General features: G+C 42.1%; 1 protein-coding gene across 3 annotated transcripts in view; it reads right to left on the bottom strand.

Moving 5' to 3' along the window:
• The window catches only part of MAD1L1 (mitotic arrest deficient 1 like 1), a 366,896-nt gene that overhangs the window by 142,389 nt on the left and 198,608 nt on the right, over positions 1–25,899 (bottom strand). For all 3 annotated transcript variants that reach the window (XM_005145268.3, XM_031045610.2, XM_034065681.1), the window contains 2 exons: positions 24,807–24,895; positions 16,317–16,407 (listed from right to left, as the gene is read on the bottom strand). In XM_005145268.3, the coding sequence (XP_005145325.2) occupies positions 16,317–16,407; positions 24,807–24,895 (180 nt within the window). The remainder of the gene's footprint in view (positions 1–16,316; positions 16,408–24,806; positions 24,896–25,899) is intronic.

Raw genomic sequence — 25,899 nt, 5'->3', positions numbered from 1 at the left:
AAAGGGAGTAATGTTAACTTAAGGAGTTCTCTTCTGGGTGATGGTGAGCAAAGAAAGATGGATTGAGATGTGAAAGCTCAAGAAAGAAGTCACAAAACACGAACACATCTCTACATACATCACTCTTGACCACATGTGTACAGTGTACACATTCTTTGTAAAACAACCATTCTCCTTCATTAAAGTCAGAGCTTTAACAAACTATTTCTCATGTTCCCATCTAACACCCTGCTGCCAAGCACCGATCCATCTTCCTCAGCTGCCCTCTGATGGCAGCATCTGCCATCTAGTTTTGAGCACCTTTGCAGTCAACAAGGCACCTGAAGGATTGCAGAGTAGAGGTGAAGCAAGGAAGCCAATAACTTGAACAAGCACTATTTACCCCTGTAATCCCAGATTATTTCCTTCCTAGCACACGCATGTCACAGTAACAACAACATGATTGTTGTGCTTCATGCTCATCAAGCAGGGTTCAGATGGATAAATAATTTTGGTTCTGCCCTCAGGAAACTCCTGGAACATCATGAGCTGACACACTGAAAAGCTTCAGCTATTAACTGGCCTTTTGGAATAGATAAAGCCAGCTCACTGATCTCAAGATCAGTTCCCCACAACTACCTCCTTGCCAGTGCTAGGAATTCTAATCCATATTAAAAAAGCCCTACCCGAGACTGTAACATGGCTGCCTCTCTATCCTGAACAGAAAAAATCCCAAGCATCCCTAATTCCTCAACACATGCCTGCTTTCTCTGGATCAGCAACCAGTTTAGCCATGTTGAACTTGAGAATACCATTCAATTTTCTAAGTTCTGCCTGGATCCTTCCCAGTTGCAGACTCTAATTTGTTTTCTGAATGCTATCTCAACTGTAGGAACTGATCAGCACCTTCACTTCAGCTCTGCAGCTGTATATTGAGTTAAACCACACACAAATGTGTTTGCCTCTCTCAAAATCTGTGAAATAAGATAGTCTCCTATTTAAAAAGAAGCACGACTAAGCAAAACCAGGAGTACTGCTCTGCCACGTGAGATGGGCAGCAAATACTGGGTTACCAGGTCTGGCAGTCTATGGAGCCTCCCTGGGAGGAGCACATGGACCAAGGATTTGACTTCTGCAAAGACTGATCTGCTGTATCCAAGAAGGATCAAAGCTACTCAGGTCCAGGCAAACTTAACTGCACCAGAATCTGACAATCACAGAATCACAGAATGGTTAGTGCTGGAAGGGACCTTTAAAGGTCATCTAGTCCAATCGCCCTTCAATGAACAGGGATATCTTCGACAGGTCAGGTTACTCAGAGCTCCATCCAACCTGATTTTGAATGTTTCCAGGGGTAAGGCACCGACCACCTCTCCGGGCAACCCGTGCCACTGTTTTAACACCATCATTGTGAACAATTCCTTCCTTCTATCTAGTCTAAATCTTGCCCCTTTTAGTTTAAGACCACTACCCCTTCTTGTATTGCAACAAGCCCTACTAAGAAGTTTGTCCCATCTGTCTTATATGCCCCCTTTGAGTATTTAACAGGCATCCCAAAGATGGCATTGGAAGGGCAGCGAGCATGGGGGAGAGAAGCTGGAGTGAGGATGGAGGTAGCTGCCATATAAAGCACAAAGGCCCCTCTATGGGACCACACTGTTGCTAGATATCAACAGATTCCTCCTGGGATCAGCAAGAAAACCAGCATGGGGTAAGGGAAGATATTCCAGGCTTTATTTAAACACCTCCAACCATTGCAGTCACATCTCCCAGAACCACCTGAGATCTCCATTTATCATCTTCCTATTTTAAAACTAATCAATACCACTGCGGGACAGGAACTTTCTGTGCAAGTAGAAAACAAGATGGCCTGGAGCCCTTGGAAATTCTCCCTGTTCCCTACCAGCTTGATACCAGCTCTGCTGCTGTGCCTGCAGCGTGCACAGCCAGTGCTGTAACACAGCCTTAAACAATGCAGCAGTGGCGACTACTTTGCTTCGTACAGCTCAACAAGCCTTGAGCTGTGAGTAGAGAAAGAGCCCCCTCTGCTTGCTTCTCAAGCGGTGCAAAGTGTGTGTAGGGAGACTAAGTGTTTAACGAAAGGAGAGTGCTCCTTTACTGAAGTATGTGGGACACAGGAGCTGTTAGCTGAGTTATAAACCTGGGAGTGTGCATACAGAGAGAGGAGTATTGAAGAGAACAGCTACCTGAGAAATAGAAGGTGGTGCAGTCTGTAGACACACACAGCCCCTCAGCTATAATTGGCTTCATAGTGGCCAAGTGACTAAGAGCTAGAGAGAATGCAGGACTGAAGGAGCACTGCTTTCTGTGAGCACAGCAAAGTGCTATCCTAGTGTCCAGAGTTTGGCAAGAAAAGCCTGGAAAGAAGCTGACTAACCAAGGAGAGTCACCAAGAGAGGTGGCACAAGTCCAACAGTGGAAGGAAAAGATGAAAACAACCTTCTATGTCCCCTTGACCCCATCAGTATTCTTTAAGATATGTAGTTCTTATAGTAGGTGACACGGTGGTTCAAATGTCAGAGTCCATCTGAATCTTGTCACTACAACAGTGTAAACTGATGCTACTTCCAGAGGAGTTACACCCACTGGGAATTAAATACCCTGGCACAGAAAGGTTTTAAAGTAATTCTGCCCTCTCTTTCATTCAGTGCTCTTGCTAGGATCAGACACATGAGAAATAGCTCAGGAACCACGCATGCTTCTAAGACAAACCACAAGCTTTTGCATTAAGTTTTACCGACCAAATGTGTAAATCAAGCTGTAAAGACTGGTAGCCCATTATATACTATTCAATTACTATAGCAGGCATCCATCCTGTGCCTTTCACAGTGATCTGTAGCCTCCAACAGGTTCATAAACAGCTCAGAAAGACGACTGCTGTAGATTTCACTTAACTCCTTATCTATCTGCTTTAAATGGATTAAATGACTGTGTCATTAAAATGCTTGAAGTAAGTCTTTGATCATAAACTTCTCATCATTGTACAGTTATTGAATCTGATCCCTACTGAATCTTATTCTGCCATATTTCTCCATCTTCTGTTCCCAGCTTTGTTTCCCATTAGTCCTAATGCAACTGCTTGGTATGCCCAACCACTGCCTCCTTACAGACCTTGATCATATCTGGTGATTGCTCAACCCAGAGGGATGGATGAAGTGCAGGGATTTCATCTGAGGGAGGGTCAGAAGGAGAGAGAAAATAATCCACAAAATACACACCACACCAAACACTCTTTACATATTCACTGCACAGCTGCGTGACTGCAATTCCTTTCCGATATCCCTTTGTAACAGCAGCCAGAGGCCCCGCATGCTGCGCACCGGAGCAGAGGGGGGAATTTGGGCAGTGCACTCTCCCACTCCTAAAGGAAAAAATGGAGTTTATTTACATAGCCAAGGGGTGAGAGGGAAAAAAGCACTATTGAGTCAGGGGATTTTCCACCACGAAGCACCAATGTTAAATCTGGCTGTAATGAAGGATGTGCCTATCTCTGCAGTGTGCAGAGGCAGGGGGAAGGCCAAGCTTGTGCTATCATGGTGCCCCAACACAAGGAGCAGACAACAGGCAATGTTTAAGCCACTGCAGATCCTTGTAAAATGGTCCAAGCCTACTCAGAAGCAACTGGTGAAAATAGAGGGAGACAAAATGTCAAAGGACCTGGCCCATGAGCACATGGGGCTGCCAGGAATGAAGGAGAACAACTCCTCATTCATCTGTGACATCTGATAGAGATGGGGACCATGTGTGTTTCACTGAGGTAATTCTGCAGTCAAAGTTTTGCTCCAAACTCAACCAGGCTACAAAACCAGTGATTAAATCTGGTGCTAAATCTAGTTTCTTGCACCAGTTTAGTCTTGGCATGTAACAGGGGCTTAGTAAGAGCCCACACAGGAGGGCTGGCTGGGGGATTGTCCAAGTGATAGGGTAAAGGTAACAAACAGGCAGGGGCTTGTGATGCATTAGACATTTATAGAAGCCTTTTTCAAAAGTAATGTCAGTATTGGATCTCTTGAGTCCTGATATTTATTCCTTGAGAAGAAGACAAGCATTTTCTGAAGAACTTCAGAGATGTTTCCTTTTAGGAAAGTCCATTTTCATCAGCACAACATGAAGAGCACACTCAGGAATTTGTGTCTGGCTGAGCATTCAAGATAGCATAGAAGGGCTCCATGGTGAGGGTGGCTTTCATACTTCAGTAATCAGTAGTTACAAAAAGAAATACAAGAAGCTCCTCGTACCAGTCATAGGAGACGAAAAGCACTGTGCAACATTACATGAGAACCAAATGCCTGTTTCAGTTATGAACTCTATTAGTCACATGAAAGTGTTAAACCAAATGCTGAAACCCCACATTTGATATGGAAGAGGCCTATTATGTCAACTTGCACGGTCCTTGCCAATGCAGCACACTGACTAATATTAATCATTCTGCATTCTAATTATCTTACCATTATAGCAATTTTCCTGATGATCATCCTTTTTTTTTCCCCCTTTTTGCTGTTGTTCAGTGGTTTTCAATGATGCAGGCTGTACGGGTTGGAACACCTCTTTGCCACCCGAGTGTTTCCAAAGATTATTCCAAAGGGTGTGTTATTATCTCTCTCCATCATTCCCTTGGCTTACCAGGATATACTTTCAAACAAAAGGATGCAAAAGAGGAGGATGCTGCTTTGCTTCTGTCCCCTCACATGCTGTGCACTGACACAGATAGGCTGTGGAAACCTCCCAGATGACCCAGTGCCACCCTCTTCCAGCACTTGGTCCAGTGACACTGAGTGTAGCAGTGCTGACTACAACAGGACAGCAGGAAACAGCTTCCCCACTATTGTCCAGATGGAGTGAGACTGTCTCAGTAACTGCAGTAGAGCAAGAATGGATTTCATTTATTTTCTGCTTTACTCCAGAGAGAGAAAGAGCACAGATTTACCCACTGGCCTCTTTCCTACCCCCAGAGCTTGAATTACTTGCAGATTTCACAGTGTGTAGATAGAAGCAAAGACACAGACAAGTCCCTTGAATCAAGGATGCCATCAGTCCTTTCTGCCTCATCACCCACATGTACATATGTGATGTTTAGCTTCCCCTCTGTCTGACAGACATCCTGGGTCATGCAGAGGAACCACCTTTCACTTCCCACCCTCACAAAATTAAAAAGGAAGAAAAAGCTACCCAGTCCCCTACTCTTTCCTACCCAAGGAACTCAACTGCTTGCCAGAGAGCACTAAGAATCCATTGGTGAAGAATATTTTCTGCATCTGTTGTGGAAATCTCCTGGTGATCTTATCTGTCTTTCAGTTCAAGCTCAAAGCTCAGTTGTTTTCTTTCTGTCAGTACAAGGAGGCTTCAAGCAGCACTGAAATCTTTTCAGATGGGGAGAGTCATCTCTTTACTTAGAATTTACAAGAATAAGAGAGATTTATGGGCTAACCTACTGGAACTGAAGGGCTTTGAGTTAACTGCTCCAAGCAGCAAATTCAACATTATCTTGATCTGAGTGCATAAAGAAAGAAATACTTCAGGAGCATCTTTGCCCAGTACCAAGTTTTCAAGCTATCACTGAGTAAATTGGTAGAAGGGCATCATCTCTAACTCTCACACGTATCTAAAGGACTCAGACTCTATCTTTTTGATCCCCTGGGAAGCATGCAACATGAGTAAAGTGCATTAAGTTGAACAGAACAGCCGAAGAGCTGATACAGCAGGGGTGAAAGGGTAGGCTCAGGAAGAATATGCTGATGAATTGACCACTAGGTTTGCTTTGCAGTATGTCCAGTATTTTTTTCTCTAGGATGCTTGAGAGAATGGATCACACATAAATCTTCAGGTGCTGACGCAGATCTATCTTCTAAGCAGTTAGTGTCAACAGCAGCATCATACTCAGAGGATATCAGAGACCCTGGGAAAGCAGAAAGGCCAAAAGACATTGTACATTCAATCCCCAAATTACTTGGACTTAGAAGTTAAGTGTCTCTGTGCCACCACAGGAGAGCTACTAGGAAGCACGAGAGAAACCATTTCATATGCTGTACAATCAGTACTCCTTCCCACCACCCACCTGAAGAGGATCCTAATGAATGTTTGCCATATCGACACCCCCTTCATTGCAACTTCTGTAAACCTTAAAGGAACAGTCTGACAACTGTCACAGTTGCAGTGTCCAGGAAGAACTCCAAGCCCAGATCCTCTGGCAACTCTCCCTCTCAAGCAGTTATTTCCCTCTGTTTGGCCACCTTTACCATCCACCTGATCACATTTTGGTCAAATTCTGCGTGATGTTTCCTATTTCACACCCATATGCCTCAACTCATGTCTACATATAAATAAGACTGCATATATTCTGACAATTGTCTGCAAATACACACTAATGTATAATATATAACATATAGTTTGCAGTGTAGGATATATTATGCATAATTTATAATGCATAACATAATATTATATACATAAAATATAATGTATATTATACACTCTATACTGTGTATCATAATATATATACTACATTACATACAGCATATTATATGTTATACATATACATAAAACAATGTATGTGTTCTATGATTTATATTATATCACATTACATTGTATATAATGTAATATATATTGCATTATATATAGCAAAGCATATATTATGCATAATATACAATCTATAATATTTAATGATATATAATTAAGTTCCCTGATGTTGTGTCTAAATGTTCAGGCTGCTCCACTGGGATAATATTAATCATATTAATTATGATAATATTAATGCCAAAAGACAATATTAACAAGACCTCACACACATCTAATCAGGCTTCTCCTTGTGCACTGAACAGATGAACCTGTGAGCAAGCCCTGACTCCTACGGAAATAGTCTGCACCTCTAGCTGTGATGGATGGAAAAGGAAAGCAGTTCCATAGCTGAGGTCCCTTGCAGGGCCTGCCCTGCCAACAGCTTTTCACATCCCCCTAGTCATAAAAGTGAGAACGTTTCATTACTACTGGTGGCAACTGGCAGCATTGTACAGAGAGAATGTATCCACTGGAAGACAACCAAAAATACACGAGAGAATCTCTGTGGAGCTCATCCTTGCTGCACAGCCTTCATGTTAGTGGTTTTTCAAGTTTTTCATCTTACTGGAGCCAGAAGCACAATGAACCCCCTTTCAAAAGCTATGTCTTTGTTCTGAAAGGTCACAATCTCAACTGAACATCTTATGCTGTGTCCAACATACACAATGGTTTTCATTTTAGATGTCCTGCCAAAAATGCAAAGAACAGGCACAGCTTCTGTATTATTTAAGATACGTGGGGTTTAAATGTTGATCAGGGGAAGCAGCAGCATCCCTGATGGAGCCGAACCCCATGCACATGTAAACATAGATGCAACAGATCACTTGGGAACCCTTCCTTCTGTATTAAACACAAATGGGCTTTACAGACACCACTGCTCCTTTGTACACACACAACTGCCTCTTGTGACACCCCAGATGTCTTAAAAGAGACACAAAGATGCTCTTCCCACAGGGTTTCACTTATCCTGCCATCCCGACTGTCTCTTCTTATTTATTTAAATAGAACAGCCTATCTATCTAAATTAGGCATCACTTTCCATGCTGCTGTTACCTGTCTTTCAAACCTAGGCAGGAAAGCTGTCAAAGACAATTTCATTTTTCTGACTTGCCTGCATCTATGTCTCTCTAGAGTCTTATCAAACAATAGCAAGTGGAAATTGAGGCAAGTTTGGAAACATAGCATAGCAAGAGACCATATTATGATCTGATTGCGTTTGGGGGTGTAGCAGAAATGCTCTGGCTTTGGGGTGTTATTTTTCCCCACTCACATCCCTGGGTCTCCAGAACTCCCCAAGCTCCCATCCCTAGCAAACCTGGACTGCAGATGGAACTGCTCAATGCCACACGTTTGAGTGACAGAGCCACATCAAGCTTCCCTTCTACTACTTGATAAAATACTTTAGGGGAAACACACTTTCTTTATGCAGATCTCTGCCTGTGGCACGAGATAGGTGGTAGGTCAGTCTCCTCAAAAGGAAGGGTTCTGGGATATGGAAGATAACCCATCAACATCTCACACGCTCGAATCCCCCTGACAGCGGTCACAAAAAGAAAACCTGTTTCTCTGAAGCATGTTGCCATTTCCAGCAGCGGCTCAGCTCAGAGCATCTCCCCATTTCCTCACCTATATTTTAGCATCATTATGACCACTGCACACTCCTCACTGTGACACGAAACAGGCAGATTTTCCTCTTCTCCTCATCACATACACACACAGATTGGCTGAACTCTGACTTCACTTCTTTTCCATAATCTGGGTAACACATTCTGGTCTTCTGTCTCTTAGAAATGGTGTAGAGTTTTCCACTTACCAAGGAGTAGAGGAAAAATCCTACACCATAACCCGAGTCTCCTTATCAGAAAAGTTGTTGAATACCATTACTGAACACTCTGAGTTTACAAAGACCAGCAGCAAAAAGCCAGACCACAGTAGAAGTGGCAAAGACAAGGGCAGCATGAAACTGGGACTATTACTTTGCTTTAATCAAAAATGTGAAAATAATTGGGTCATCAAACACAAGCTGAAATGATAATGAGTAACGAAAAGCTAAAAGTGTAACATGAAAAGAGCTGCGGTTTATGGACACGGCATTCATAGAAATCTAAGGGAAAGCACAAAGCTTCAGTAAACAAACCTTGGGAGGTGTCATTTTCCCTAAATGTCTAAATGACATTTTGGTTTTGTTTCTGTGGCATCCCAGCGGAATTCAAAGCAGCAGCAGAATAACAGAAAATGAAGAAAGAACAACCGAAAACTAATTTGTGCCATCAAGTGACTAGAGAAAAACCAGACACTGTAAAGGGACAGTCACTGTTATCATGTCCTGAAACTTAGCTTTTTCTTTGTTGTGTGATAAATGAGATTAGAAGAGCTTAAAAGTGATGCCTCTTGTGTGTGCCTCCTCAGCCTTGGTTTTCACCTGCGGGATGATTCTGGGGAAGCAATGGAACATCCTTGTTTCACAGGAACTTCCTGTAGTTCCTACTTACTTCATCAGCTGGCATTGGAGGTTATAAACACAACTGTGCATCTGAATGTACAATTGTAGCTGAAATTACTGATTTTCTTGCTCTTTTTACCATACAAGAAGCCTAACAGTGATGTCACTGCCACACCACACTTTCCATTGATGAAAGCAGTGCACACACATAGAACACCTCCAGATTTAGTGGTTTGGTGCCCCCCTGCCATGCAACCAAGTTTTGCATGACTTTTAAAACCTCACTGTTCATTCTGTAATACCTGTTCAGAAAATCCAGGCTTGCTTCAAGCCAGCTTTCTTGCATCACAGCAGGACTTGAGCAATTTATTGGTATTTTCCCTTTACAGAATACACACACTTTAGGAGCAACATCCTCCTTAGGGAGCAGCACCCTCATCTGCAGTTAGTGCTCATCACCAGCTTTTCTACTCTAGCATTGATGCCACCTCTTGAAGTTGGTGCTTCACATGTCCTGGTACAGTGACCTTTTCCAGCAGGGAAACGCAGGGCTCACCTTTCCTCCCCCTCTGCTCATCTAATGAGCTTTACAATGCCACACAACTGCTGGTATTTTCAGGGACAGTGGCAGAAGTACATTAATGCATTTATTATAGATTTCTGTGTTAAATGTATTATGCAAATGTTAATCAGTTTCTGCAGAACTTCAGGAAAGGTGCTGCATGAAGTAAACAATACGGCGTTAGCTCTGGCAGTGGAATTTAGAGAGCTGCAGGTCTTTAATATTCAATGTGAAAATTCCTTTTAAAACATTTTTTAAAGGGCATGTTGGTAAAATTTCCCTGCACAAATGTGAACCTGTGCACTCCTGGTCCCTGATGTTATCAAACATTAGTAAGTCTGTACCGTGCATGTCCTTGTTTTATTCGACATCCACTATGCACATGACATTTATCAGGGCCACTGAGGCCATGAAACAGCTTCTCCTTGAACCACCTAATGACAGATCTACAACTTGATGACATGTTTATGTTTCTCCTCTCTGCTCCCATGGAATGTTTCTATGTCCTGGTAACTCTAATAACTGCAATTAATTCAGAATTAACATGTACAAATATTTGCACAGCCCCAGGTGATTCAGTGTTACACAGTCCTCAAGGGTTGGAGCACAGCAGGTTCTACAACCCTTCCATTTTACACTGGTTTCTTCAGTACCTCATTCACATGGCACAAGATACATGATGTTTTCTCCCAGATAAACATAACCTTTAAGCACAATTTATGGGCACATTATAGAAGAAATTCCTTTTCCCACACATCCATTTTGGTAGTGCTTTAGCATATATACTTCACAGCTGGCTGGTAGCACTGAAAATAGAATCATGGAATGGTTTGGGTTAGAAGGGATCTGCACTTCTCTGCTTAGCTCATCTTTTTACAGGGTCTCCTCTTGTTACCTTCTCAGTTCTTCTATCTCATAATTAAATCCCTCTAGAGCACACACAAATTTGTTCCTACCCCTTGCCAGAAGCTAAACCTGACTGAAGAAATGCCAAGTGGTTTGCACTAACTCATTTAAAGAAGCTTCTTTTTGTTTTTTTTAAATACGGCTGAACCTGACCACCTGAGACTCCTATTGAGAAGCAGCTGGGCCACAGGGGCAAATGACCACAGCACTCAGATAAAGGATAAAGGACAGGAAGTTTGAGAAAGGGAAAGCATGGAGAAGACTCTTGAACATTTGAGAGGTCAATTAAGGAACCTTGAGAGGTTGACAATGTCCCTTTTAAGTTTTATAACAGTGTAAATGATTCATTCATCATTCTCCACTGGTCACATAATGAACAACTAGACTGCTAAATGATCTCAACTCTGCCTTGGGCTCTTAACTCCAGGCTAGTTACTGCCTGGCCGCCAAAGTCCTAACTATTAAATGAGTCATTAATGTTTAAAGAGGAGAAACATTCCCTGTGTACCACACAGAGGAATCTGTGCTGGGGTACAGCTCCCAGATGTTATGTTAGTCCCTCAAAACAGCACTAGCATACAAGGGAGACTAACCCAAACGTACAGGTTGCAAAGATAAGAAAGAAAAGAAACATGAGAGCACTCTGGATGTCCCAGCACCTTCTTCATTCATGGACATTTGACTTCTGGAGAACTTAATTCAGGAGATAGCTGCCATCGACTCCCCCTGCAGAGCCTCCTGCTTTGGTGGGACCAACCACATGTCCATGCTAGCTTAAGCAGGTCAATTAAAACAACCTGAAGCAGACAAACAGGCCAAATTTTCAGTCACCCAATCTATTTGTATCTAATTTTACCAATTATGTCAGCTCCTCTTACTAAGAAATAAAGCAATTTCTGCTTGCAGAACATGCTAATTTCTTATCTTCAAATCATTACAGCTTAACACAACTACCACTGAAGTGGACAAGTGGTTTATGCTTTAATTTGTGCAAAAATAATCAATTTAAGCCCTGGAAGAAACAAAGGTTTAATTAACCAGATTAATATCTTAAGATGTAAAATGGTCGATAACAATAGTGAAATTAGACATTTAGAAAGGAACTACTACACATGCATTAATGAATACCTCAAACACATTAATAAAGTTGTGCCAGCACGAAAAAATGCCCCTAAACACTTTGTGGAGTGTGTTTTTCTTAGCCAGTTCCCTCATGGACACTAACAGGGAATTCAGTGTAATAGGGAATTCAGTCCCTCCTACTTCAACAGTGAAATTTAGCATAAATAAGAGCTTCTGGCTGGGGAGTTTTCTGATGACTGTCCCCATACTCTGTAGGCAGCCAACTCCTTCCAACTTCTTTGAGATAACAGGCAAAGCTCAATTATTTCAATTTCTATGAATAATATTGCATTTTTATGAGTGCTGCTGTGTTATTCCTGACCATCACAAAGGCTAAACACAACTGGTTACTACTGCAGGGGCACCATAGTTGTTCAGTTCAGTCTGTGCCACACTTTCACACTGCCAAAGTGCCCTAGTAGGGTTTCACTAGTCCCTGAGATCCCCTCCTGGCTTTCTGAGTCCCTGTTAAGGTTTCCTTGGCTGCCAGCATCCACAGCTCATTCTTTTTACTCAGAAACAAGCAAGAAAATAAGGACTCCTTCCATTTAGCCTCATAAATACCCACCCACACACTCAAAGGGATCAGGCTGCTAGCTTGGCTATGGGACTCTAGGTGATTTTCAAGCCCAACCCCATCTCTCTGCCTTTTATCTGCACAGAGCCACTTGTCTGAACTCTAACTGGAGTTCCATTTTTATCACCAACCAGCTGTGAACTAATCACAAGGACTTCTAACTAGTCCTGCTCCCTTTCCAAGCATATGGAGCCAATTAAGTCAAACTGCAGCTGATTTTAATCAATCTTCCTTGAAGCAGCCAAACTTAAAGAATCTTTCCTCCTTCAGCTCAAAGAGTAGAGGAGAGCAGGAAAAGCAGGAGAGTAGTATTTGCATAAGGAACACTTCACATCCGCTCCGTTGCCTGCAAACACAGGGCTTCTAGCAGTAAGAAATGCTAATTGAACACTCCTCATGAGTCTTTCCTCCCACTTTATCTAAAAAGCACTGATTTGATCAGTCTCTTGTTCCTGGCACTGAGATGCACTTTTCTACCAGCAGCTCTGGAGGATGGACCACATCATTTCAGTTAACTAACCAAACCAGACCCTTCACTGAAGTCTCAGCAAGTCTGCCCACCCTAGGCCAGGCACTAACAGTGTTTTTTGCTTCATGGAAAGAAAGAAGGAGAGAGGAGAGAAGATAAAATTGTCTGGTTAAAACCACTCTTTTTACATATTATTTGAATCAACCTCCTGAGCCACAGTTCAAATCCTGTGCAATGGGGACAGCACCCTCAGCAGGGTGTCACTTCTGCACAGTTCCAACATTTCTTGTGTTTTTATAATCTGAGGTTTTTATTAGCTGTAAAGACCTGACCAGTGAGTAATATCCATGCTAAGATCTTTATACCAGTGAAGGAAAATCAATGCAGCCTGCAGCTAGGTGTCAAGAGCCAAGAGGTTTATGGAAGAAGGGGTGTGTGGATGTAGAAAGTGCCTTAAGCCATAATTCAAGCTGTCCCTACGCAAGCAAAGGATACAAAGAGATGTCAGATGTCATACACACTGCTGTGGATAGCTATCAGGATCTTGGTTTATTTATTTGCTAATACTCAGCGCAAGAAGTGTGAATCACACACATAACACCAAAATACCTTTCCACCTGCTCGCTTACACTGTGGCCAGTCCATCAGGGTCCTGTAGTTCACAAAGTGCACTAGTAATAGCAGCAGAAACAAGCAACATACATGTGCCAATACCCACATACAGAAGGATAAGAGAAGAGGCAAATTTAAAACTTGACTCCTTTCCACACATCAACACAGTCAAACACTGAGGTTTAATTACCAAATACTGACTGTATTTCCTTCAATTTCATTCACCACACTCAGCTTTGTGAACTCCACAGGCTTCAGTCCAGTGTAAAGCAGTCAAAGCTTTACTTCTACATCCTGCCTCTTCCTCTTCCAAATTCAATTTAATGCATCCCTTCTATGTATTTTTCATGCAGCAGATACAATTCCAGAAAGCCAGAGGTTTTATTTTCAAATAGAAGGAACTGCAGATATAGATTTGTCAGAAATCACCCTCATCCTGCCTTGTTTAATGTCACCCCTTACTTTTTCTTATATCTGTATTTGATTTGATGCCATGCTTTCCCCAGGTTTGTAATTCCAATCGCCTTTCTGTTCAGTAGAATTTTCTTGCTTTCTGTATGTAAGCTTTGTCTTGCTTTTTCTTCCCTTGGTGATAAAGTGACGTTATTTTAACCCATCACTTCCCAGTAATTTCTTTCAGAGATGGGAATAAGTAACATGCCAAACTAGCAACATTTCAGTGACCTTATCTGAGTGTACAATAATATTTTCAGTATATTTGCTCTGCACTGATAGAAGACGTGGATTTCTATGCTTATCCTTAACTTAGTGTGTTCCCACTGTAAGGAACCTTCTTCCAAAGTGTTTAGAAAAGTCATTCTAAGCTTGGCTTGTCATGATATTTGATTCTCAAGGTGAATAAAAAATGCCTGATGTTTTTGCCCCTGAGGAGTTCTGAAATCTTGACCATTCCAGTGGGTACACACTGATCAACACTTACATTTTAGTGCTGAGCTTACGTATTCCTTTATTTACACTTTCCTTTCTACTCCTCTTTTGGAGAAGCTGTTTGTGGCATCCAGTCTTGCAAGACAAGAGTGAAGTGGGAAGCTAAGGAAAAGGGCAGCTACCTCCTGTTAAATAAAGAATGAAAGCCATGTCCTCAGCCTTGGCGAAGTAGATGTAAGAGCATGGTTACCTTAATTCAGCTCCCTAACCAGCCTTTTAGGGGATTAGCAGATTTCTCTTTCCTAGACTTGCTACGCCAGATGACCACTTTTCTTCTCGTTTTCCACACCTACGAGTTATCTCCTCCTTCCCATACAAATTTCTCTCTGCTCTATCTGCAGATACTTCGTCCACAAAGCCCTGACCTGCACAGTACTGCATTTAAACAGTGAGCACCATTAATGAGATAGGTCATGGGGATCCTGTGAGAAGCCTTCCAAGACTCTTTGGTGACCAGTACAACTGTTACTGTACTGGAGCTTTAATACAGAATGAAGGCCCCATCTTGTTCCTATCATCACATTACTGTTCCATACTGTGAAAGCTCAGCTATCCAAATGGTAGCTGATGATGGTCTCCTCTACTAGAAGGCAGACAATCTGCAAGACTACTCTGAAGACTCCAGACCTTTCCTCTTTGAATGTGCAATTTGAAAAGCTTGGGAGTTTTGGCATCTCAGAAGCAGCACGAACAAAGCAGAGCACCTCAAGACAGCACAAATAAAATAGAGAATTCCTCTGGTCAGACCTTCTTGGAAAGCCAGCATCCATGGTAAGACAACATGGGCAAATTAAACGTGACCTTAGTGAATTGTAACGTGCTCTGAAGCCAAAGCTGCTGTTATGTTTATTGGAGACCTAAGCATCCAAACACCAGCCCAAAGCTTTCCTGCTCGTCCGATGACTGAAACCCAATTAAAGGAGCCGGGTGACAGGTTTCACACTAAGCGTGGCTCAGCAGAGATGCTCAGCAGCTCTTAGCTCTCTGCTTTATCAAAGCTGTCACTTCCCCTGGCTCTAGGAATTGGTAATAAAAAAAAAGGGAAAAAAGATTTGATTCGCCTCTAATAGGTGTCAAGATAAAATCAATGCTCTGTCTGCAATGTGGGGAGTTTCAAACCTGCAGGTTTTTCACATGAAGCAATATACACAATAATGGGGGGAAAAATACAGGGAGAAAGAAAGAAAAATTAAGAGAATGAAACGCTACAATACCGAATTGTTCAGCACATCAGAGAGAACAGAAAGGAGAGATAACACTGTTCATAGCAGGATGGGCTTTGATTAAACAAAAACGCTCAGGTTCTTGTTTGCTCTAGTACCTTTCAAACAAGAAACAATATAAAAGCTTGAAGCAACTCCCATGTCCCTGCTCTGCACAGGGGAGCTGTTCCCTGAATGTGAGCAAGCTGAACAGACAGTCCACTCAACTTGCCCCCTTCAAGGAGGGTGAGACTTCACAGATCTATGCAGAGTGAAAAGCTGAAGACCTTCAGCCATATCAGACAGCACCACCTCTGGAACAGGTAAAACACCCGCAGTGGCACAGCAAAAGAAATACACCCTTTTGTCCTTCCGACTCCACACCTTCTGCTCTTCATGTCTGTGGTCTGGAGCTGTGCCACATTATCCTCGCAACAGCACTGATGCTTCCTGGCTTGGAAAACTGCTAAATAATGAGGGCATAGACTGATGGTCTCTGTCTTTATCACTAATAGCAGCATTGGAGTCTTCAGTATGAATGGAGCTCGAATTTCCATATCAGCTCCATGTCTAAGCCCAGTCTACACTCCTGCTTTGGCACAAATGAATTTGCACACAGACAACTTACAGCAGTGGAGTTACTTAAAATGGAAGTTTTTAAAGCTCTAAGAAGAGAAAGAAGAGGTTCTAGGCAAGGGCATTAAAAAAGATAACTGCACTTTTGTGACTGACATCAAAATACTCCAAAACCATGGTCAGAGACAGAGGTGTGTTGGTGCAGTTTGCATAGGCTTCTGGTGCTTTGCCCAGGCTGAGGGAAGTGCAGTCACGTGCTGTGAGCATTCTGGTACATTTGTTAGAACAGCTATAGTGAATGGACCATGTCAGGCTCTCCAGCTGCTCTGGACCTCCACATTTCCTACCTGCACAGTTAGCTTCTCCAGTTTCATTTCCAGAGATCTGTTCTGCTCTTCCAGCTTGCTGCGTTCAGCTTCCAGCTCCTCAATTTTCTGCCTGGAGAAGAAGGGAAAGTTAATGACACTGTGTCCCTGCACAATCCCACCATAAATCATCAAGCAAAGCATGAAATCACAAGCAATATCAGATTGTTATCTAGTACCACAAAGCTACACGACCCAGGCAGTTAAAACATATGACTAAAAGATACAAGTCTGTAAAATGAAAATATAATTTGGAAAAGTATATTAAAAATATACAACTTGAATATAAAGCAAATGCAACGTGGATACTTCCTGAACCACAGAATGAGTCTAGACCGTCAAGTTTAATAACTACCAACAGCTAAACTCTCCATAAGTGCATCAAATCTCATTTTGATCTGATTTATACTTTTGGCCTTCACAATGCTCCCTGGCAGTAAGTTCCACAATTAAATTATGTGCTGTATGAAAATTTAGTTCATTTTGGTTTATACTTCACATGTGATTATTTCACTGAGTGCCTCCTAGTTCTGCTGTGAAAGGTACCGTGCTCCCCTCTCCACACCATTTTACAGGCTTCCTCTGTTATTTCCTGAAGAATCTCAATTTGGTTTTTCCTCCCATCAAGGATTTTCTGTATTTCTCCTCATTTTTATTGCCCTTCCCTGTTTTCCTTCAGGTTTTACCCAGACTTTTTGCTATGAGAAAAGCTAGAGCTCCAAACAGCACTCAGATGCATTCAGTGGTATAATGAAGCTTTCTGTTTCGTCCTTGTCTCCTTTTCTAATAATGCCTCGGTATTCTATTTGTCTTTTTAACTACAGAGCACTTACCTGGTATTTTTAGAAAACTGTTCACAATAAGGTAAGATCTCCTTCTTGAGTAATAACAGCTCATTTGGAGCCCAGTACTGAGAGAGGAAAAGTGAAGATATTTTCTCCTGTGTGCATGGGTTTTGCAATTATTGATGTACAACTTCATTTCCCATCTCAAGTCAAATCATAAAGTTCTTCTGAAGCCCTGAGCAGTCTGATAAGCTGAATAATTTTATATTATCTCAAATTCTGTCAGCTCACTACTCACAAATTCCAATTTGTGTTGGACAAGTTCCCAATAAAAACCATCCGAGCAACAGCGGAAACCCCTCTGTATTGTGGCAACAATATTTATTCTTTGATTTTCTATCTTTTAAGTTCATAACACATAAGCAAATTAATGGAAGAAAAATGCATGAAGCTTCACAGAATAAAAAGACATCATATTATCTCTGGCTCAGGAAATCCTGGAGACAAGGCACTAGAAGCTAGGAGAGCATTCTGGCAAAGCAGTTTTGCTTTATTCACATGGTCATCCCCCACCAGCCATCCCTGCAGAGAGTACACCGGACAACCAGCCCTTATTGATCGCTATACTCCTATTAATCCAACAAAGAACCTTAATTCATACTCCATAGAGTAAAGTTTCTTTCTGACCTTTGGCTCAATGCTTTTTGAAAGGTCAAATATATCCTATCAGCCATATCAGCCTTAGCCAAAGGATTGTTGATTCCTTCAGAGAACTCTATCAAACTTGTTTGCAGGGAGATACTATTATAGAACATTTAGTGTAACTTTTCTGTTTGCTTTTAAGTACAGGGTACTTAACACTGCTCCAAGAACCTCACCTTTCACATGTTAACTGTGCAACTCATGTAGATTAACACTGATCTTTGCATTGAACTTTCTTAGATTCCTTTTGCAGAATATAATTTAAAAAATTATCGTCTTGTTTGATAATACTGACTTGTAAATGATTTAAATTAAGCTGAAAATCCCAGCACCCATCTGCCAGTATCCCAACATTCAGCAACAGACATTTCAGATACAGCAAAGAGGCCATCTCTCCTCTTCAATGGGCAAAAGTTCTAAACTTTTCCATAGAAGCTGGTTGATCCACAACACAGCATGGAAATGTCTCCTTTAGAAATAGGCAGCTTGAATTGCTTAAATGATTCGTAAGCCCGACCCCTACTGGTAATTTTCATACATTAGAAAGTATCAGCTTTTTTTTACTCTTGGAAGCTTCTAAAATGCCAAGGAGCAGCTTTTACCATTGTCCAAGACATTAAAAAAGACCATCAATTATTTCCAGAAGAGACACACAAAGCTAGTGGGGATGGAGGATGCTGGAGAAGCCACAGACTGTAAAGGTCGGAAGAAATGGAAATTCAGAATGGAATTAATGCTTTTAACAGCGTGTTTCTAAATGCATTGCAGAACAGGACACAAGAAGAACAACATTTTTCTCTGAGAAACAATAGCGCAGCAGCTATCGAAAGGTCAGAGCCAGACACAGGATTCTCATCAGGACTTTCTTCATAGCTGACATGCTGAATTTTAATGTAGAACAAATTCCTCCCCACCAAATCTCCCAAATAAGCTGTGATGTCGCTGCTATCTGCCTGCAGAACTCCTCTCCATGTGGAAGTTTAAGCTCAAAACTCTTAAGATGCCTTTTGAAAGTCATTCATAACAGTCTCCAGATGACACTTCACAAAGATCTGAGTGACCTGTAACAAGGGTGGGATTAAGTCACTATATTGCTGTGCTGTTTTGCCTACTATTTTAAGATGTAATAATGGGTATCCTCCTTTCCAGAGGTTGTGTGCCAGGGAAAGGCAGCCTACTGAGGCACAGCAAGCTCCTCTCCACACTGTCTTGGCTCTGCTCACCTTCAGAGATACAATTTGCTGCTTGCTTCATGCTGAGGACCAGGAACAGTGCTGTAGCCTCTTAGTACCAGAGAGCTTCTTTGGACTGACTAGTGCCTTCACTGCTTCTCCCTCTTCTATTTTTAAAACTGTTAAGTGTCCTGGATCTCCAGTGGGAAAGCATTAAGAACCATTAGCAAACAGTTTGTGCTATTCCAGCTTTGCTTTCCAGCCCTAGGGAACTCTTCCCAATGGCAAAGAGAGGGAAGCAAGGGAAATCCTATCTATATATAAACACAGCAAAGCATTTGCAGCTGGTGGTTAAGATACAGTAGTCAAATATTGAAAAATATTTACTTGCTTGGCACTTGAATCTCTTCATTTACATAAATTCAGGTACAAAGCCAACTGTGCGCTGCTTTGGATGCAACAGCATCCACAAAGGCAGCTGCAGTCTGCATGCACCTCATGCTCTCTCTGTCCAGGGACAACCGCACAAGGTGTGTGATGCTATTTTATCACCAATTTGCATGTCTCAACTTGTGACACATGGGAGTTGCTTTCAGGTAGGGAGAACAGTCCCAGATAAATGCATGTGAGAACCACAAACAGCTACAGAAACTACAGAAACCACAAAAACTTTATATCTAGTTACAGATATAAGGAAGAAATTCTTTAGTATGAGGGTGCTGAAGTGCTGACACAGGGTTGTTCAGGGAAGCTGTGTCTGCCCCATCCCTGGCAGTGTCCAAGGCCAGGTTGGACGGGGCTTGGAGCAACCTGGTCTAATGGAAGGTGTCCCTGCCTGTGGCAGGGGGCTGGACCTGGATAAGCTTTCAGGTCCCTTCCAACCCAACACAATCAATGATTCTATGATCTACCAGCTTAACATCTGGTCCGGAATGGATGCTGGTGCCCATTTTAAAAGCAGCACAAGGCAGGAAGAAACTTTCTGAAATACTGACATCGTTCTTAAGGTTTGTGATACAGCAAAATACAATTTGGATTAATTCCTGGAAAATTTACCAACTTCTCCATACAGGGGTTGGAAAACATGAAAATATTCAAGCTCTGGCAAAGACCTCTTTGCATTTCTGGAAGACTCTTCCTACATTAGATACAGATAGCTTAACCCAGAGCTGAAGGCTCCACAGGCACAATACAAACTCAAGCCATCTCCATGGCCTTGCACAAGACCTAATCTAGTGCAAGAACACAGATTTCACTGCTGTTTGCCCAAACTTGTGGATCTTCCTGCTTTAAAAACTGAGCTTTATATTGCCCCCACTGGATGTGTCACTGTCCCACATCAGAAGAAGGAACAAAAGAAAACAACCCTACAGACTCAGGTCTCCTGAAATGACACTTGTGACAATCAGCAGACTTCACATTGTGTGTGTTTAGTCTATCTAAAAAGCATTTAGATGGTGAGTAAGGGCTGCCAGACAGAAAAGCTGCTCCTACTTTAGAAAGGAAGAAGGGTTTCAACAGCATCTAGGCACTATCCCAAAATCTCTCTTAGTCCAGAGCTATTCAGTGCAATTAACCAATGACAATTCCTTGCCATGACTTCCTTTTATTATCTTTTATTGGTTTTTAATGTTCTCAGATGTGTGTTCTGTGGTCTCCTGTAGAGCAGTGTGGATATCACCCATGAGGACATGTCTCACAGAGGCCCCATCTGCAAAGAGGATACGGCCATGTGGAAAAAGCTATTGGTGAACAGGAAACTAGTGAATGGAGCAGAAAATGTATGTGTTGGGAAGACACTATTAAGGGATCCAGATGGCATTGAGATGGTGTTAGGAGCAGAGCAGACAGAATTCCAGCAAGTGTGACTAATGGGCATTGGCAAGGCCATGAATTTCTTCTGAATTACTGTAACTTTTCCCAGTCACTAAATCCACAGAAAACATTTAGGATTTACTGGGGTTGCAGTTTGACAGCAGAAAGAAGAAGTTCAGATTTGTTCCAGCTGAAGAGGTCCTTCAGCTTGTGCCACTTAAGTCTTGAATGAAGTTCTTTTTAAATATATTACTTTTATTTATAGGTTCTGAAATAGGAGTTACTGCACAGTTATCACCTTCCCTCTAAAAGGTGCTAATGCCTAAATGCTCTCTGCTTTGCTATACCCCACAGCGCATGAACTCAACAGTTCAACCACTTTTTCTCTTTGTAAGATCTACAGAATATAAACAAATCTGATTTCAGAGGGAGCAGCAAGAAGTGTGAGAAATGACAGCATTAGCACCAGCTTTTATTGTCTCTTCAGAAACGATGATGCTGGGGAGAGAGTTTCACATTTAAAGCTATAAAAGGGCTGACGAAAGAGCACTTTGTTCTCAAGAGAAGGAGGAAAAACTGATAAAGTCTTTCAAGTCTCTTGCTGAAAATTTACTTTCCATACTAAAGAAAAATGAGACAAAAGATGTGTTTTTAAAAGCTCTCATTCACTCACAGGAGGTGAATACAGATTCAAAGGATTAATATGGATTTTTTTCCACCTTTATGTCTCCTGCTTTTGTTTTCAGAAGTAAGCTTCTAACCCAAAGGGTGTATGTGGAAATGCCTGGAGGCTCCCAGACCATTCCTGCTCTACTGAATCCCTTTGCTGGCTTCTGCTGGTTTTCCTCTCTTTTTCATATTCCTTCATGACAGCAGCTAACTGGAGAGGCTGGGCTCAGTCCAGAATAGCAGAAGCACCATACTGTAGGTTAATGGGATTTCAAAGACCACAATAAGCTACAGAAATGGAAATAACTCCCTCATAAGCTGTGGCATTTCTTTTCCCACTTTCCAATTTGAAAGTTGCATTCTTTCCTGCCTTCTGACAGAATTAATTGCTGGCAGTGGTCTCTAGAAGGAAGAAGTAATAGTTGCTCATTCCTCCTTAGCAGCTATGTAAAATTGAGGAAACCAGTGCCATTGAGGCCCACAAAGACACAGCAGGACAAGCACAACAGACCTAATCCTTTCCTATACTAATCTTCATTCTCCTCCAAACCCCTTCTGTTCTTTCATCACAGCTTTCCAATTCGCCTCTGCTATACACACAGGACACATCCAGCTGAGCCCCGAGGAGTCTTCTGGTGTGGACCACAGCACATTATTCCTGAAGCCCGAAAGCCTTGGGGAAGATAGTGATTTATCTTGTGCTCCTCTGTACAGCCTTTTCTGTAAAGAAAGAACTTGGCCCTGTTTTTTTGCCCAACACACAGAAAATGCCAGAAAACACACAATAAGACCCAACCATAACCTCTGACTGCTTATGTCCAGAAGCATAAGAAAAAAGTCTTTATGCAGCTGATTCTGCAAAGTTGAATTGAATTCCTGAGAGTCTAAAATGATACCTGAAGCAGTAATAGTAGTAAACAGTAAAGCAAAAGGAACAGGGACTGGTTTACCAGCTCTCCAGCAGAAAGAACACTTTGCACCAAGTCATTTACTGTTAGAGCTCAGCAACGAAAAGGGTGCTTAAAACCAAAGAAATCCATGCTTTTGGAACAGCTTTGTAGCTAAATGACTAGCATCAGGGCCTGGACAAATAGTTAAATCAGCCATAACAACAGAAAGTGGTTCAGTAAAAAGTGACAGAAAAAACAGCCCGGAATTAAATCCTGGGACTGTGGCCTCTGTGCATCCACATTCAGCACCATCCTCGAGAGCATGGTACTGAAATGAGGGAGAGAAGAAAAGACAAAATATCACCACGAAACAACTGCAGCAGCTTAGCCTCTTTGCTGAAAGAGCTTTCAGTGCACAGCTCATCACTGGAATGTAGCTCCGCACCATCAATGGCTTTTTGTGTGAAAGGTTTGACACGATTTCATGAAAGGAGGAGATTAGTAATCAAAGAAATTCTTTGAAAACGAAGAGAGAAAAACATTATCTGAGGGAGTTCAGGGCTACCTTTGAGCCGAACCAAACACCACAATCCCATAACAAGGAGATACTTGGGAGCTCTGCTTCCCCAGGCCCAGGAAACACATTTTCATTCAGGTCAAAGCCAGACATCTCTATCCCACTGTCAAGAGACTTCCCCAATGCAAAGTGGTCCTGGACTATGTGGCAATCCAGCTGTTTCCCCTCCACACAATGTCCCTGGAGCTGCTCAGTTAATAGATGGCAAGTGCTGTTCAGTGGAGATAAACACCAAATAATGAGTCTTGGAGGTGAAAATAAAAGAGACTAAACACCTCCTACATGAAAGGGTGCTGCAGCTCAGACCAACCCGGGGAGGGAGGGAGTCTGATGAGGTACAGGAGAAATACTCTGAAAACCTTCAGCTCCCAGAAGACAGCAAACAGGACACTTGCTTTACTGATATGGAGACACAGCATTAATCAGAAGTGACGGGTTTAATGTTGCTGAGGAGGTGCTGAATGCTTCTGCAGTAGTATGAACATCAGGTTTCAGAAGGTCTAGTGTGCCTTAGCAAACGGAAGACCTGAATTAGCTCAGGTCAAACAAATATGCCCAAAAGCAGATGGAGACAGGTTTATCTCCCTGAAAAAGGGAAGCCATAGGATACTGTCCTTTACCAGGAATCAAATAGATGATGGAATAAAAAAGGGAGATGTATGCCTTGGGTCTCCAAAACTATTCAACCACCTTGAAGAAGAAAACTACAGGAGTCCTGAGGATGAGATGTACAACCCTAAAAGGTATTGGAATAGCTTAGCTGAACATGTGTTATTATCAAACACCTCCCCTCTGCTATGGAACTGGGCTTTCTAAGCCGTAAAACAAGCTCCAGAGGCAAAGCACAAGATCAAAGTCATAACATACAGGCCAGTAATTTCTTCCTTCTGTAAGATTCTGCTTGCTGCAAACTCTTGCTTTCAGTCCTATGAGGTAGTAAAGCTTTATAGTGATGGAACTAAAAATACAACAGAATTAAGAAGTGAAACTCCAGCCAAAGTCTTGTATCAGCTGAGAATAAAAACCTCAGCCTGTCAAGATCTGATTTGCTCAACTTAAATAAAAGGAACTTTATTAAACATTCAGAATCAGATGAACTTTTCTGTGCTCAGTATTTATTGTGTCACCTGCTTTGGAATGGAAGCTGCAAATGCTTTAATAAATACATGGGAAAGTTGTCTAGCTTCACTGTAGCTTTTGTAAATGCTCATGTATCCTCTGCTGAAATGCTGTTTTGTAACTTCTCTTTCACTGAATCACAACAGGTATCCCTCTGCCAGCTACAGCAATGCACAAGGGGAAACATCCCTCTTTTATCTCCAGTGCTACATGCACATCAGTATTACAAAAGCTGGATTCTAAGTTTCTTCACACACATGCCAACAGATCCTGTATTTACAGTCAAGATTTGGTCAAAATAAGAAACAAACAGCAATGTTGTTTCCACACGAAAGAAAGTCAACAGCGGGAATAGTGATGCCGGAGCCAGCCTTATGAATTAACTGAGAGCAAGAGATGCCAAACACTGAAAGAAAAGAGCCTGCAGCCTCCCAGAAGACAGAAAAGCTTATAAAGTATCTAAATGCAAGAGATCAGCTGCTGAGGTTTTCTATTAATGCTTCATGGATTTCTCATGTCCATAAAAGCTGTCGGGAAAGTAAAAAGTGTGCTTGGGGAAAACACATCCTACTTGAGAGATGCAAGGACAGTATGTTCTGACTGTGACATGTAGCAACTGGTGCTCTACCATGACATGGCAATAACCAAAGCAAGCAGTGAAACTATACCTGGGGGCATTTCCTTTCTCATTAGCTCTACTGAAAACCACTGAATCTTCTGAGTCTTCCCTTTGCTTTGCCTACCTTAGTGTGTCAATCTCCTCCTTGGTAATGATGGTACTTTGTTCTGCTGTGCACTCTTGAGACTTCAGGACTTTCATCTCCACCTCCAGCTGCAGAAGAGAAAAGGCATTAGTTCCTCCAGGAGTAATAAGGGGCACACACAAACAGCAAGAGGAGGAGAACATGTTCCACACAGATCGGGCCTTTCTCAGGATACAGACATGAAACACAGTCCTCCGTGTGTTGACTGTCAGGACCTCACTTAACCTTGCTTCCTTGCCCTTTTGCCTTTTCCAACATCTTCTCCCATGTAGATTAGGCACAGAAACTGTCTCTAACCAAAGCTCCTGCTTCTCTTCCAAATATTTCCCTCACCTGTCCCCAATGGATAATGGCATGCAGAGAATTATCTGTATGGTATTAGGAGCTTGCTTCTACCTGAGATTCAGTATTGACAGTTCAACCTCATTTAGTTTCAGTTCCTCCCCAGAAAAATGAACCACAGGATTATGCTGTCCTGTCCAAGACAAGTTCGAGACATGTACACTGAATCCAAAAGGCTGGGGAATATTTCCAGCACTTTCCAATATACACTTCTAACTCCAGTTGCTCAGGCAGCTCTTGTGGAACAAACAATTAAGAATACTTTCTGCCTCTGGCCTTGTTTGGGAAGGAACTCATAAGAAAGTACTTCAAAACTGTGCAGACAGGAAAACTTCTTACCCGGACTCTACCATTCCCAGGCTCCCTGACTTACGGGAATCTGTATCTTTAATCCAGCTATCAAGACAACACATGGAGTGATAAACTACATATGTTATTTGTTTCTAAACCCTTCAGAAAATGATTTATTATGAAGCGTAAACAGAGATGAACCACCCAGAGGATACTCTAACTTCTGTTCCAGCACCTTCTCCCAGTTTAGACCTCCCTCACACTCATCCTTGAGATTCTGGATTTCCTTTTGTCATCTGTCTTCTATCATCTGGCAACTAATTCTCCTAAAAATCCATTGACAGAAACAATATTTTTCACTCAGGAGGAAAGCAATAAGCAATTACAGATGCAAAACTTGTGACCACAGAGAGCTCAGTGCTTAGCATCAGTGAAATAA

The sequence above is a fragment of the Melopsittacus undulatus genome, chromosome 8 (assembly GCF_012275295.1).
Source record: "Melopsittacus undulatus isolate bMelUnd1 chromosome 8, bMelUnd1.mat.Z, whole genome shotgun sequence".
Lineage (NCBI taxonomy): Eukaryota > Metazoa > Chordata > Aves > Psittaciformes > Psittaculidae > Melopsittacus > Melopsittacus undulatus.
This window is presented reverse-complemented; position numbering and strand designations above follow the sequence as displayed.